The sequence below is a fragment of the Mustela putorius genome, unplaced genomic scaffold (assembly GCF_011764305.1).
Source record: "Mustela putorius furo isolate JIRA1106 unplaced genomic scaffold, ASM1176430v1.1 tig00000139_pilon_pilon_pilon, whole genome shotgun sequence".
NCBI classification, from domain to species: Eukaryota; Metazoa; Chordata; class Mammalia; order Carnivora; family Mustelidae; genus Mustela; species Mustela putorius.
The window spans coordinates 5,009,235-5,021,165 of NW_025421293.1; the positions used below are offsets into that span (position 1 = coordinate 5,009,235).

The window sequence follows — 11,931 nt, forward strand, 5'->3', positions numbered from 1 at the left end:
CGCAGGGTCCCACACCCCACTCTCAGCTGGCCTCAGGCCTGGGCTTCTCCCTGGGACGCATCCAAACCCGCCAAGAAACTCCCCAGAGCAGAGCCGTGTCTGCACCAGTGCCCCTTAAAAATGCACACACCCCAGCGCTTCACTGACTGGGGGGCACATGCCTTCCCCCCTGGACTGGCCGCAGCTTCCTGGCAGCCTCCGCCAGGGCGGCTGGAGCCCGGCCTGGAGTCGACCTGTCCCAGCCTGAAGCTGGCGTATGTCGCCGTCCGCCTCCCACAGCCTACTCTGCCCGGCGGGGACGGGGCGGACTTCGCACAGCCTGTATGCGTCCATAAGCTGATGGACAGCGAATGCCCTGTCCCCACTGGTGGGCCGGGGCTGGGAATGGCGCTCGCTCCCCCCGGGGGCCCCAGGGCCCGATCCTGGGAGGTTGGGTACAGGAGCAAGGGGTGATGGTGAGGCCACCCCCCAACCTCGGGCCCGGCAGGGTGACCGAGCCCCGGCAGAGGAGCGGGAAGGCAGGTGGGTTGGAACGTGGGGCCCGGACAGAGCCGGCTGCCCCCGCCCCGTCCTCATCTCGCACCCCTGCGCGCCACGTGCTGAGCATAGACAAGGCCACCGCCCCGCACGGTAGCCGCGCACCACGTGCCCTTCGCAGAAGCAAAATGAATCCAAGTGAAATAAAACATACGCTCTTTTCTGTTGCATTAGCCCCGTTCTTCTGTCGCTCTGAAGCCACAGTGAGCAGCTGCGGTCTGGGGCAATGCGGGTGTAGACGGACCCCTCCCTTTCTCCGCACAGAGCTCTCTGGGGAGAAGAACTTGGGCTCTTCTCCGAAGGATGCGGGAAGCCGCTGGGTGGTCTGGGGTCGCGAGGAACCTGGCAGCGGTGGGCAAAGGGCCCGTTCGCAAATGCCGGTGTGGCCTCTTGTTAATACGCAGCGACTTAAGACGTAACTGACCCTTCCAGGGCTTTCCCAAGAGGGCCGAATGGACAGGGGCGTTTTCAAGTGTCCAGCGTTAAATACATTAAAACGATGGCCGCTGTCGGGGCTGCGTGGCTCACACCCAGCACACAGGCCCCAGGAAGCCCTGGGCTGAGTGTTGAGCAAGGCTGGACCATCAGGATACCCGGCCCTCAGCGGCTCTTGGGGCTGTCTCTGAACTAGATGGCCAGATTGGGGGGCTCGCGGCATTCTCCCTAGGTCCAGGCCTCTTAGAATTTCAGAACTGAGCTGCTGTTTCTGGGGAGTTTTCCTGCAGCCGTCAGACTATTTCTCTTCCAACACCCACGTAACAGTTAGACCAGATGCTAAAGCCAGAAGCCCAGGGCCCCCTTACTGGTTGGCGCACCAGGCTGTGGTTACTGCACGAGTGGTCGGCGCGTCTGAGGTCCTCTGAGGGCCTTCCCTGCTCGGTCCCCCCGGGCTGGGACCTCTGATTCCATTCTGCTCTGACAGGGGCCCAATGGGGGACCCTGGCAGGCAGCCGGCCCTGTCCCCGGCCCGGAAGACCCATCGCATCGCAGTCACAGGCGCGCCTTCCATGTGTCATCCGCTTCCCCCCCTGCAGAGCTGCCCTCCTCGGAGCACCTGAGTGTGGCGGACGCCACCTGGCTGGCCTTGAACGTGGTGTCGGGCGGGGGCAGCTTCTCCAGCTCGCAGCCCATCGGCGTCACCAAGATCGCCAAGTCAGTCATCGCCCCGCTGGCGGACCAGAACATCTCCGTGTTCATGCTCTCCACCTACCAGACGGACTTCATCCTGGTGAGCCAGGGCCCCGCACCCTGGGGCCTTGGGGGGCATCATCTACGGGGTTCTGTGGTCCCCCGTTGTGTGGTCAGCTCAGAGAGAGGTCAAGGGTACCTCAGGGTCATGGCTCACGTGGCCGCAGGGTCCTGGGTGGCACTGCGGGGCTCCGTTCAGCCCCGCACACCAAGTGCTTGTTGCAGACCTTGCCGGCTTGGACCCCGAGCCTCGGCTGTGAGGGCACACGAGGGTGGGGGGGGCAAGAGTGTCTGCTCCCAGGCCGCAGCGGGTCCAGACCCATCCCCCACACGCACGGCGGGAGGGAGGGGGGAAGCTGGTTCGGGGATCAGAATCTCAGAGTGAAGGGAGGTGCCCCCCAGGGACCACGGGATGCCAACATCCTCGACTCCCCGTCCGTAGGTGCGTGAGCGGGACCTGCCCTTCGTCACTCACACCTTGTCATCAGAGTTCACCATCCTGCGGGTCGTCAATGGTGAGACGGTAGCTGCCGAAAACCTTGGCATCACCAATGGCTTCGTGAAGCCCAAGATGGGTGAGTTCAGGAGGCTCTTCCGGAGAGACCTCAAGAAGTCCCCAGGGCACCCTAGAGCACCCACAGAGCACCAAGTGTAACACAGAGTCAGACCTGCTCTCCAGGTCTAGCAAGGACAGGGGAAGGGGACACAGCTGGCGATGTTCAGAGGCCACTCCTGACCCATCCAGGGTATCAAGATGGGCTTCCCAGAGGCAGCGACTCTCGAACTGAAGCTTGGAGCCCAAATAGGAGCTCAGCCAATTGGTAGAGGTTAGCACGGGCATTCATTCCAGGCAGCCAGCAAGGCATGTGCAAAGGCCCAGGGGTCTGGCATTGAGCCGGGGAATCAGGAGAGCCGTGAGTGAATGTATTGGAGGCTGGAGAAGGCACAGGGGCCAGGTCCCCCAGAGCAGCTGCTGGCTCACCCCGCCTCTTGTCCCGGGCCCTCCCCTACCCCGTGCCACTCCTCCTGGCCTCAGTACCTGCTGTCTTTGCTCTCACAGTCCAGAGGCCTGTCATCCACCCTCTGTCCAGCCCGAGCAACAGGTTCTGTGTCACCAGCCTGGACCCTGACACGCTGCCTGCGGTCGCCACACTTCTCATGGACGTCATGTTCTACTCCAATGGGTACGGCCGCCCCCTTGGACGGGAGAGGCTGCAGGGCAGGCCAGGGAGGCCAAGGGGACACGGCTGTGCCTGGGAGCCCCGGTCTGAGTGGGGAGACACCGAGCTACCCCCTGTCCTGGAAGCTGGTCTGGGGCAGGGGTCATGACTGTACCCCAAAGCCATGCTCTGATTGGGGAGACATCCTTCCTCGGGAACCCCAAAGCATGGCGAAGCCCCAGAGCCACACGTCTGTGGATTCCACCCCCACGCTCCATCCCCGGAGCTCCAGCGGCAAGCCCGGTCTGGTCTGTAGGGGCGCCAGGAGCCCAGGGCTTTTCTGCTTGGCAGACAGTAGGCTTTGCTGCCTTTTTTTCTCGGATTTTAGTGGGGGTGGGACCAGGGACCCCAAGATGTGGGTCAGCGCAGAGACAGAGAAACCCTGTCCAGGAAGGGGCGGGGTGGTCTGCAGCCAGGGCCGGCTGGGTGTGGGGCTCCGGGAAGTATGGTGATCGCCTCTGTGAACGCCGCGGACTCGTCCGCCTCAGGTGGGGAGACCGAGCCTGGGGCCGGAGGTTCAGGGTCAGGATTGGGGCCAGGACTTGGCCGCAGCTCTCCCAGGCCGGGGGGCAGGCGAGCGGACCGGGTGGGGATCTGGGTGTGGTCAGGGTCCACTGTCCGCCTCACCACGCCACCCCCCGCCCCCAGAGTGAAGGACCCCATGGCTGCCGGGGAGGACTGTGGCCACATCCGTTTCTTCTCCTTCTCCCTCATTGAGGGCTACATCTCCCTGGTGATGGACGTGCAGACCCAGCAGAGGTGAGTGGCCCTTCTTACTTACCGACGACAGGCAGCTCAGAGAGCTGGTAGCCCGGGGTCCCTCGGCCTCCCCTCTGGGGCTGGCGGTTGGGGGGTGGGGCAGTGTTCCCAAACGCACTCCCAGCCCTGCTTTCCCGTTCCCCCAGATGAAGGGGGTGCTCAGGCAGGGCCTCGAGACCCCTGATCGTCCCGAGGGCAGCCACCGCTCCGACCCAGGGACCGTGACCAACGTCGGCCTCTGGGGTTTCTCTCTTTCTCTCCTTGTTAAGGTTCCCTAGTAACCTGTTGTTCACGAGCGCGTCTGGAGAGCTCTGGAAGATGGTGCGGATCGGAGGACAGCCCCTGGGATTTGGTGAGCCCCGGGGGGTGCCACAGCAGCGGGCGGGGGCCTAGCATCTTTGCGGGCATTCCATCCGGGCTCACTCACCCTGCCGTGCAGCTGGGGAACTGAGGCTGGGGGGGGCCGGCGTCCGTGGCCCTCGACCGGCAAGTGACAGGAGGCAGGGGGCTCCAGACAAGAGGGCGGGAGGAACGCCTTCAGCCAAAGCAGCCGTACCTCTCCCCGCCTGGGAGAGCGCATTCCTGCCGCTTGTTAGCACGCCGGGGGCCAGAGTCAAACAGAAAAGGAAGGGAGGCCTGGGCGGCTCAGGCAGCTAAGTGGCCACTCTTGATCTCAGCTCAGGTCCTGGTCTCAGGGCCAGGGAGTGAAGGAGCAGAGGAGAGGCTGGAAGGGATGGCAGTGGGGTGCCGCAGGCTTGCAGCCCCGTCGGTTCCCGGGCTCCAGCCTCAGAATCGCGTGGGGAGCTGGTGACCCGATCAGGACTCTCCCACCCAGTTGGGAAAAGGCATCATCGTCAAAATTGGAATAATGGATTTGGGGGAAACCACCTGAAAGTTTGGAAGGGGCTGTGTTGGTGGCAGAGTGGTCTTCAGACCCTGGAGGTCTTCCTGGAGGAGGAAGCTTTGAGTGGTGCCTTCAAATCAGGCAGGGAGCCGGGGGTGAGGAGGGGATACACCCCCGCTTTGGAGGTCTAGAGGGAGGCAGAAGCCCCATTCCCGGTGTTCGCAGGGAGGAAGTGACTTGACCACCGTCTTCTGGCTAGAAAAAGGGTCAGAGGGTGACAGGGAAGAGAGCCTGAACCCACGTCCTCCCTCCGGCCACACGGGCTCCGGCTCTGTCGCGGAAAACTCGAGAGGTGGTAGGGACGGGGAGCGGGGAGCAGACAGAGAGTTCAGCTCTGTGGAGCCCTGCAGACGGACGAGAGTCCGTTGTGGGGGCGCGGTGGGGGGTCAGAGAAGGCTCCTGGGGCGGGGGTCAGAGCACCAGGGAATCCTGGCGTGGCATCCGGGACCCCGCATGGTGGGCGGCCAGGCCTAGCTGAGCGTCGTCCCCGCCTCTGTCCCCAGATGAGTGTGGCATCGTGGCGCAGATCTCCGAGCCCCTGGCCGCCGCAGACATCCCCGCCTACTACATCAGTACCTTCAAGTTCGACCACGCGCTGGTGAGTGTCCCGCGTAGACTGAGCGGAAAGCAGGCGCCCAGAGTCTCCGCAGGGGACGCCCGTGCGGGGCTCACGGCTCTTGCCTCCCCTGCCCTCGCAGGTGCCGGAGGAGAACATCAGCGCCGTCATCAGCGCCCTGAAAGTCAGCCAAGCAGAGAAGCACTAGGGGGGCCTCCCCCCTCCTCCCTGTCCGCGCCCCAGGCCTGGGCCCAGCCCTCACCCTGAAGATTCTTCTCGCAGTATTTCTCAGACTGGAAAATCGGCCCCAGGGACCCCCAAGAAGGGGCCTCTGGGAGACGCTCCCGATCGCTTCCCCTGCCAGGCCTGGGGCGCCCAAGCCAAGGCCTCCCCGTGCCCTTCCTGGAGCCCCCTGGCCCTCCAGAGAGCCCCTAGTCTCCTCCTCCCCCCGACTCCTCCTCCAGAAAATGAGGTCCCAGGGAGCTCGCGAGCCCGCCCACCTTCCCCCCTGGCCTCGCCCGCAGCGGGGGGCGGGTGCTGAAGGAAGCAGGGCCCTCCTACGAGACGAGGGGGTTCCGGTTCTCGTGTCATCTAGGGGAGCTGGCCGAGCAGGGCTGAGTTCATGGAGCCCAGGGAGGCCCCCGTGAGGACCTGGGCTGGATGTTGTGGTCGCTGGTCTCTGGTTCCATCAGCTCCGGGCTGGTTCCCGCAGAGTGGAGGCCAGTGGGCGGCCCCTGGGTCGCGTGCTGGGGCAGCTGGGACAAGCCTGGGTGGGCCCCGAGCTGGGGAGGACCCGCGCCGCCCAGAATCTTGCCTGCCATGCACAGGGTCTGTGCCCCAACTCCCAGCAAGACTGCCAAGGGGGCCCTGAACAGACCCTCCCCACTGTAAGCGCTCGCTCCGGGGGGCGGTTCCCGGGAGACCCACCAGCCTGGGCCGTGGGCGCCCGACCCCTTTTGCTTTTCCCTGGACCCTACCTGGGCAGTCAGAGCCTCGGTTTCCCCCAAGTGGGGGCATCCCCAGCATTCTGGACCTGGGGTTTCTTGGGTCACCCCCACTCCCCAGCAGTTGACTAGACCAGCACAGGCCTCCCCTGATATCCTGTCCCCTCCCCCGCCCCACTTCTGGGGGATGCAGAAGGCCCCTGCCCCCAACTCACCTGTCTGCCCGCCCCTCAGCTGGGGACTGTGGCATTAATGAGTACTTGACCTGGGGGGGCAGCTTATCTGAGCCTTAACAGAGAAAACTGTACCGTACGTTTTAGTTTCTTATTTAATATATTTGCGCCCAGGCTGCGGTTGGCGGCAGTTTTCGGGGGATGGGGCCTGCTCAGTTCCGTCAGGGGGCCCAGGGGCTCGGCATCACTCAGCTGACGCCCAAGCAGGAGAATCGGGGGGTGTCCCAGGAGTGTGGGCCTCTCTTTGGAGCAGGAAGTGGGCCACAGAGTCTGTTGCAAGGCAGGAGTCCCCCCCCCCCCCAGGGCAGCCCCACTGACAGCACCCAGGGCGCTGTGGTCTGTGTGAACATCAGAGGGGACCCAGAGGCCACGGGGCGGTGGCAGCCAGGTGGCAGGCCAGCTGAGGCGGTCTAGTACCCCTGCGAGGCTGACCTGGGAACATCGGGTGAGCCCCCGCGCCTCCCCTCCAGCCGGGGGTGCTTCCCAAGCGAGCTGGACCAGAGGGTCCCTTGAGGCCCGTGTCCTTCCTGGTGTTCTCAGACAGCGCGGCTGAACTGCCGTTCCCGAGAAGCTCAGAGGAGAAAGGACAGTCCCTTAGGCGAAGGGCTTGTGCAAGCCCCAGTCCCCTCTACTCCCAGCCTGAAGACGACCTCTGAGCCCCGGCAGCCCACCACGGAAGAGCCGTGGGTCTGGATCCTGGACGCGCTCAGGGCCCAAGCACTGATTAGGAACCCTCTTCTTCTTTTTTCTTTTTTTTAAGTTAATTCATTTTGCACAAAACTCGAAAACAACCAAAACGTGTCCACTGTTTGCTGGCTCCAAACCGGGGGGTGGTCGCGTGGGCAGGGAGAGACCCTCGGGGCCCCCTCTCTCTCCTTGGAAGGCCTCAGTGTTCCGTGGCCCGTCCTTCCAGACTCCCGTCGGGTCTCCTGATGGTGTCCGCTCTCCGCCGGCCCTCCCTGCCCAGCAAGTGTGTCGGCGCCGTGACCCCAGAAGCGTGTGCTGCCCAGACCCCCCCGAGAACGTATCGATTGTACACACCTATAAATACTTGTGTTTTATGTCGATATAGATATATACTGTAAATAGCACATATACTTGAGCAATATATGTTAATATATGCTGTGGGCACGCACACGCGTGTGCGCACGGTGCGCAGACGCCGACCCCGCTGTGTGCGCGCGTGTGCGGGCGCCGGGGCCTCCGCCCGCCGTGTCCCCGCCGCACACGGGCACGTTTCGAGCCACCGTGTGTTTTTCAATCCAGTTACGCAGGCAATACGCTAGCGGAGAAGCCGCGGCTTGAGAGCAAAACCAAACCAGCAGCCCAAGAGCGGAGCCCCCGGGGCCCGCCCCCCCAGTCCCCCCCGAAAGCTGGATTCCGTGCCATCCTGCACCCCCATTTCCATGGCCGGGGCCCCGGATACCCCCGTTTGGTCTGGGGGACCCTGGTACGGAGGGAGGAGAAAGGCCGGCTTCCCATCGCCCTGAGCCCGAAGACCTGGGCGGTGGGGGCGTCCCGGGGCGTTCCGACCCAGCCCTCCACCCGGGGTCCCCCACCCTTCAACGTGGCTATTCCTGTGACGTTTCACCCGCAAGCTCAGATACCTCAGGCTCTTCTCTCAGGCCTCCTCCTGCAGACGAGCCCCGTCTAGCCAGGAAAAGGACCGATGTCGGTGACCTTGTGCCCAGGAGGGGCTGGGGAGGCCTGGGCAGGAGCAGCCGCCCAGACCTTCCCCTTCCCCAGTCTCCCCCCGCTGTCTGCGTGACCGTGAGGAGCACAGTCACAGGGACTTGGTCTCCAGAGTTGGAGGGGGGAGAATGCCCCCCAGTTTGCATTGTGGGGGGGGGGGTCTCCAGACCCGCAGGGCCAAAGCTGTCCTGGCTCTGGGTGGAGGGCACGTGGCAGGGGCAGGGAGATGGGCTCCTGAGCGAGGCTGCCGAGAGGTGGGGTGGGCTCTGGGCGTGTGTGGCTTGGTCTCTGTGTCCCTTGCCAGCCGAAGGCCACCCCTGCCCATCGCGTGCTCCATCCCTGCACACTACAGAGAGGAGGTGGGGAGAGGGGGAGGCGTGACCACCCCCTTCTCTCAACCCCAGTTATAAAAATCTGTCTCTGAGGTGCAGCCCTCAGCATGGGCTCCTCCGGTTCCCCAGAAACCCCTTCCTCCCTCTGCCCCCGCCGGGGGCTCGACAGGTCAGAGGTGGGCGGGGCCAGCCCTGCGCCTTCTTTGGGGTGGGGGAGGGTCTCCAAAGCCCAGAGGCACACATCCAAGCTAGAGAGGTGTGCGGACTTCCCCACCCCGGGATCCGAGGGGTCCCGAGTCTCCCAACCACCAGCTTTCTCCCCGCTCCACCAACTGCAGGCCACGGGCCCCTGGTGGGACCCACAGCCGCCCGCCGTGGCCTCCCCCATGGGGCAGCATGGCCTTGGTGACCAGTGCCGGGTCCGGAAGAAGATGCGTGGTCTGGCGAGGCTTGTCCCCTGTGAGATGATGGAGGATGAGGGCCTGGAGGTCAGGAGAGAAGGTTCTGGTTTGATGGGTAGGGTGAGGCCCCTGTCCCAAGCCAGGGGCCTGGTGGTCAAAGATGAACCCACCCCTGCCCCCAGCAGCCCCTCCTGGCCGCGTTTCTCAGGCTGACCATTAGGGGGGTCCCTGGACCACCTTTCCGGGCCTCTGGATCTGGACGTGGGGACAACTTGGGCCCTTCCCAGACGGGGCTAAGAGGTACCTCGAGGACCTCCCAGGAGACAGCAGAGCGCTCCTGTGCTCTGTGGCCGAGTTTCTGATGCCACTTCCCGAGTGAACCCCGGGGGGAGATGGGGTAGGAAGAAACCCCCCGGTAGATGTGTCCCCTGTAAGCGGGGGCGGGAGGGGACCCGCCGGTCGTGGCGGTCACAGCCGCTGGGGAATGGAGCAGGCGGTTGGCTTGGTGAGCAGAGCTTGAGCGGGAGGATAATGGAGTCTCCCCCCACTTCACACCCCCAAAGAAGGGAGCTTCGGCTTTTCAGGTTTTCCCAGATGCTGTGCTGGGAGAGGGCTCGGCCCGGAGGGGCCGTAGCCTCCCTTGAAAGAGGCTGCAAGGCCCTCAGCCAACCAAGATGGCCCCGGGGAGGGGGGTCCTGGGGCGAGAGGCCCGGGGGTCTGAGGGCGGCTGAGCCCCACTCCCCACTCTGGATACCTGTCCCTGGTCCCAGAGCTCCCCAGGCTCGTTTTTGGTTTTTTTTTTTTTCCTTTCATTTTCAAATTAGAGGCCCCGCCAGGGCAAGCTTTTTTGTCTCTCCTGCTCTTTCCTTAAGCCCTGGGCTCCGAGGAGAGGACCAAGGCCAAGGCCAGGCGGGGCCCGGCTACCAGGAGTGGCCCCGGGACAGCGGGGGAGGCCTGCAGCCTGGCCCTGTGGCCTCCGGGGGCAGGGAGGCAGTTTGAGGCTCTCGGTTCAAGGCGGGACAAGACCCGGAGCCCGGACGGTGTCGTGTGCTGGGCCCCGCGTGCGCGATGTCCCGCCTGCGAGTGTGTGAGCACCCCCGGGACCCACCCGGATCCCGGCGACGTGGGCTGCACGGAGTGCGGTCGGCAGTGTGTGGGTGGCAGGCCTCGCCCGCGGGGCTGCCCCGACTTCATTAAGCCGCTCGGAGGGGGCGGGGCGCGTCCCCCGCACACAGCACTCGCCAGGAGAGGCTTCGGGTGCTGGCGCCCCTCACCTGAGGGGGCCCCTGGGGTCCCAGGGCAGGGAGCGCAGTTGGTGGAGGCGGAGAAACAGGCCAAACTCGGGTCCCCAGAGAGAGGTCAAGCCCAGTGCATTTTCCAGTCCTCTGCCTCAGTTTACCTCCCCAGAAAACCGTCCAGGAAGAACTGAGCAGGGTTGGCTCCCCAGCGGGGGCCGGGGGGGGTGGGGTGACTGACAAACAGAATCCCAAGTCCTCTTGCTCTATGCCAAAATTATTTCCGTTATCCTGAGTTGGGGGCGAGCGGACGGTGGGCGCGTGACGGGGCCCTGAGGGGCCTCCACCCCGCGCAGGGGGGCCTCGCCTCGGGGATCTGGCCCTCACCTGGCATGTCCCGGGTCACCAGCAGCCGTAGCAGGGGCGCGTAGATCCGTCCCAAGTTCTGGGGCGAGGGGGAGCACGGGGCCACCCAACGCCCCAGGGCCCTCACGCTTTTACCCTCTTTGTCGAAGACACACAAAACCCTCGAGATTCATGTACTGTATGACGGAGAGAAAAAAAAAAGTACCTAATGTTCCCCCCCCAAAAAAGACAGTATATTTTGTACTTTGTAAAGTGTTCATTAAAATGGAGACAAAAATGGAGGTTGGCTGACGAGTCTCTGGTGCGGGTCTGCGTGTGCTGATGGTCTAACTTTTCTCTGAGCCGCGGCCGGCCGGGTGGCGGGGAGCACAGCCGGGGCCGGAGGGGGACGCCGGGAGGAGGGAGAGCAGGTCTCCCAGCCCCACAGCCAGAGTCGGAGAGGAGAGACACCCGCCCAGGGCGAGGGGGACCGTCACCGCTGCCCGGTGCCGTGTGACAAGCAGCCCCCGGACCTCAGGGCTGCACCAAGGACCCGGTGCGTGTGTGTGCGCACTTGCGCGTGTGTTGCGGTGTGCGTGGGCTCGGGCGGGGGAGCAGCTGCGGCCGTTCTGGCTCAGGGCCGCTCAGTCACCTGAAGTCTTGGCCGAGACCGGAGGGTCTGCTCCCAGAGGCGGTTTAGTCCCAGCTGGCGGGCTGGGGGCTCCCCGCGGGGTGGCGTTCGCTCACAGTGGGGAGCCTGACTTCCCCCAGAGCCGGGGACACGGGGGCCAGGTAGAAGCCCACATGGTCTCGGGATTCCCACAGACCACCCACCACCCCACTCCGTGGCCATAAAGCCCGGCTCTGGTTTGACCCAGGAGAGACCCTCAAGGTCAGGGTCTTGGGGGCCATCCTGGAGACAGGCGACTCCGCCCACACTCCTCCCCAGGCCTCTGGCAGAGGTGGGCCTGGGGGTCGGGGGGCCTGTGGGGTAGGACGGAGCTCCTTCCCCAAGCCCGGAGCCCTGCTGTGGACAAAACACACAGACACAGGGCCTGGGGGTCGGGGACACACACACACACACACACACACACACACACACACACCCGCGCCCCCAACACTGCCTGGTTCTGGAAGGGTCGGTCCTGGGCGTCAGGGACACACACACACACAAAAAAAAAAAACACACCGACACACACAGGGCCTGGGGGTCGGGGGCACACACACACGCACGCACGCACGTTCCGGAAGCCCAGGCGCGGATACCTCCACACAGGACACCCTGGAGGCAGGAGGGAAGGCACCCGCCCGGCGTCCCTCCCACAAGACTCTGGCGTCTGGCTCCTTGCCCTCTTGGCAGGTGGGCGTTACGGCTGCCCCAGCAAGAAAGAGGCCCTGGACCTCTCTGGTATTTTCCACGGAAGGAAGGCAGGTGTGAGCAGGGCAGGGCTGAAGACCCCGTGTCCCCATTCAGGCACCCCACCCACCTCAGCCCTGCCACCCTGAGCCCCAGGAAGTTCTGCTGCTATGAGGGCTTTTCCCTCTGGGGTCTGCGGACCGAGCGCCCTCTCAGGCGGTCAGAGGC

General features: G+C 64.6%; 1 protein-coding gene across 1 annotated transcript in view; it reads left to right on the forward strand.

The window, feature by feature from the left end:
* CASTOR2 (cytosolic arginine sensor for mTORC1 subunit 2) overlaps positions 1-10,648 on the forward strand; it is a 46,253-nt gene extending 35,605 nt beyond the window's left edge. Inside the window, exons 3-9 of the mRNA XM_045074922.1 lie at positions 1,572-1,765; positions 2,168-2,300; positions 2,786-2,909; positions 3,594-3,704; positions 3,974-4,056; positions 5,112-5,206; positions 5,307-10,648. Coding sequence (XP_044930857.1) covers positions 1,572-1,765; positions 2,168-2,300; positions 2,786-2,909; positions 3,594-3,704; positions 3,974-4,056; positions 5,112-5,206; positions 5,307-5,372 — 806 coding nt within the window. The 3' untranslated portion in view covers positions 5,373-10,648. The remainder of the gene's footprint in view (positions 1-1,571; positions 1,766-2,167; positions 2,301-2,785; positions 2,910-3,593; positions 3,705-3,973; positions 4,057-5,111; positions 5,207-5,306) is intronic.
* Positions 10,649-11,931: the final 1,283 nt, after the last annotated feature.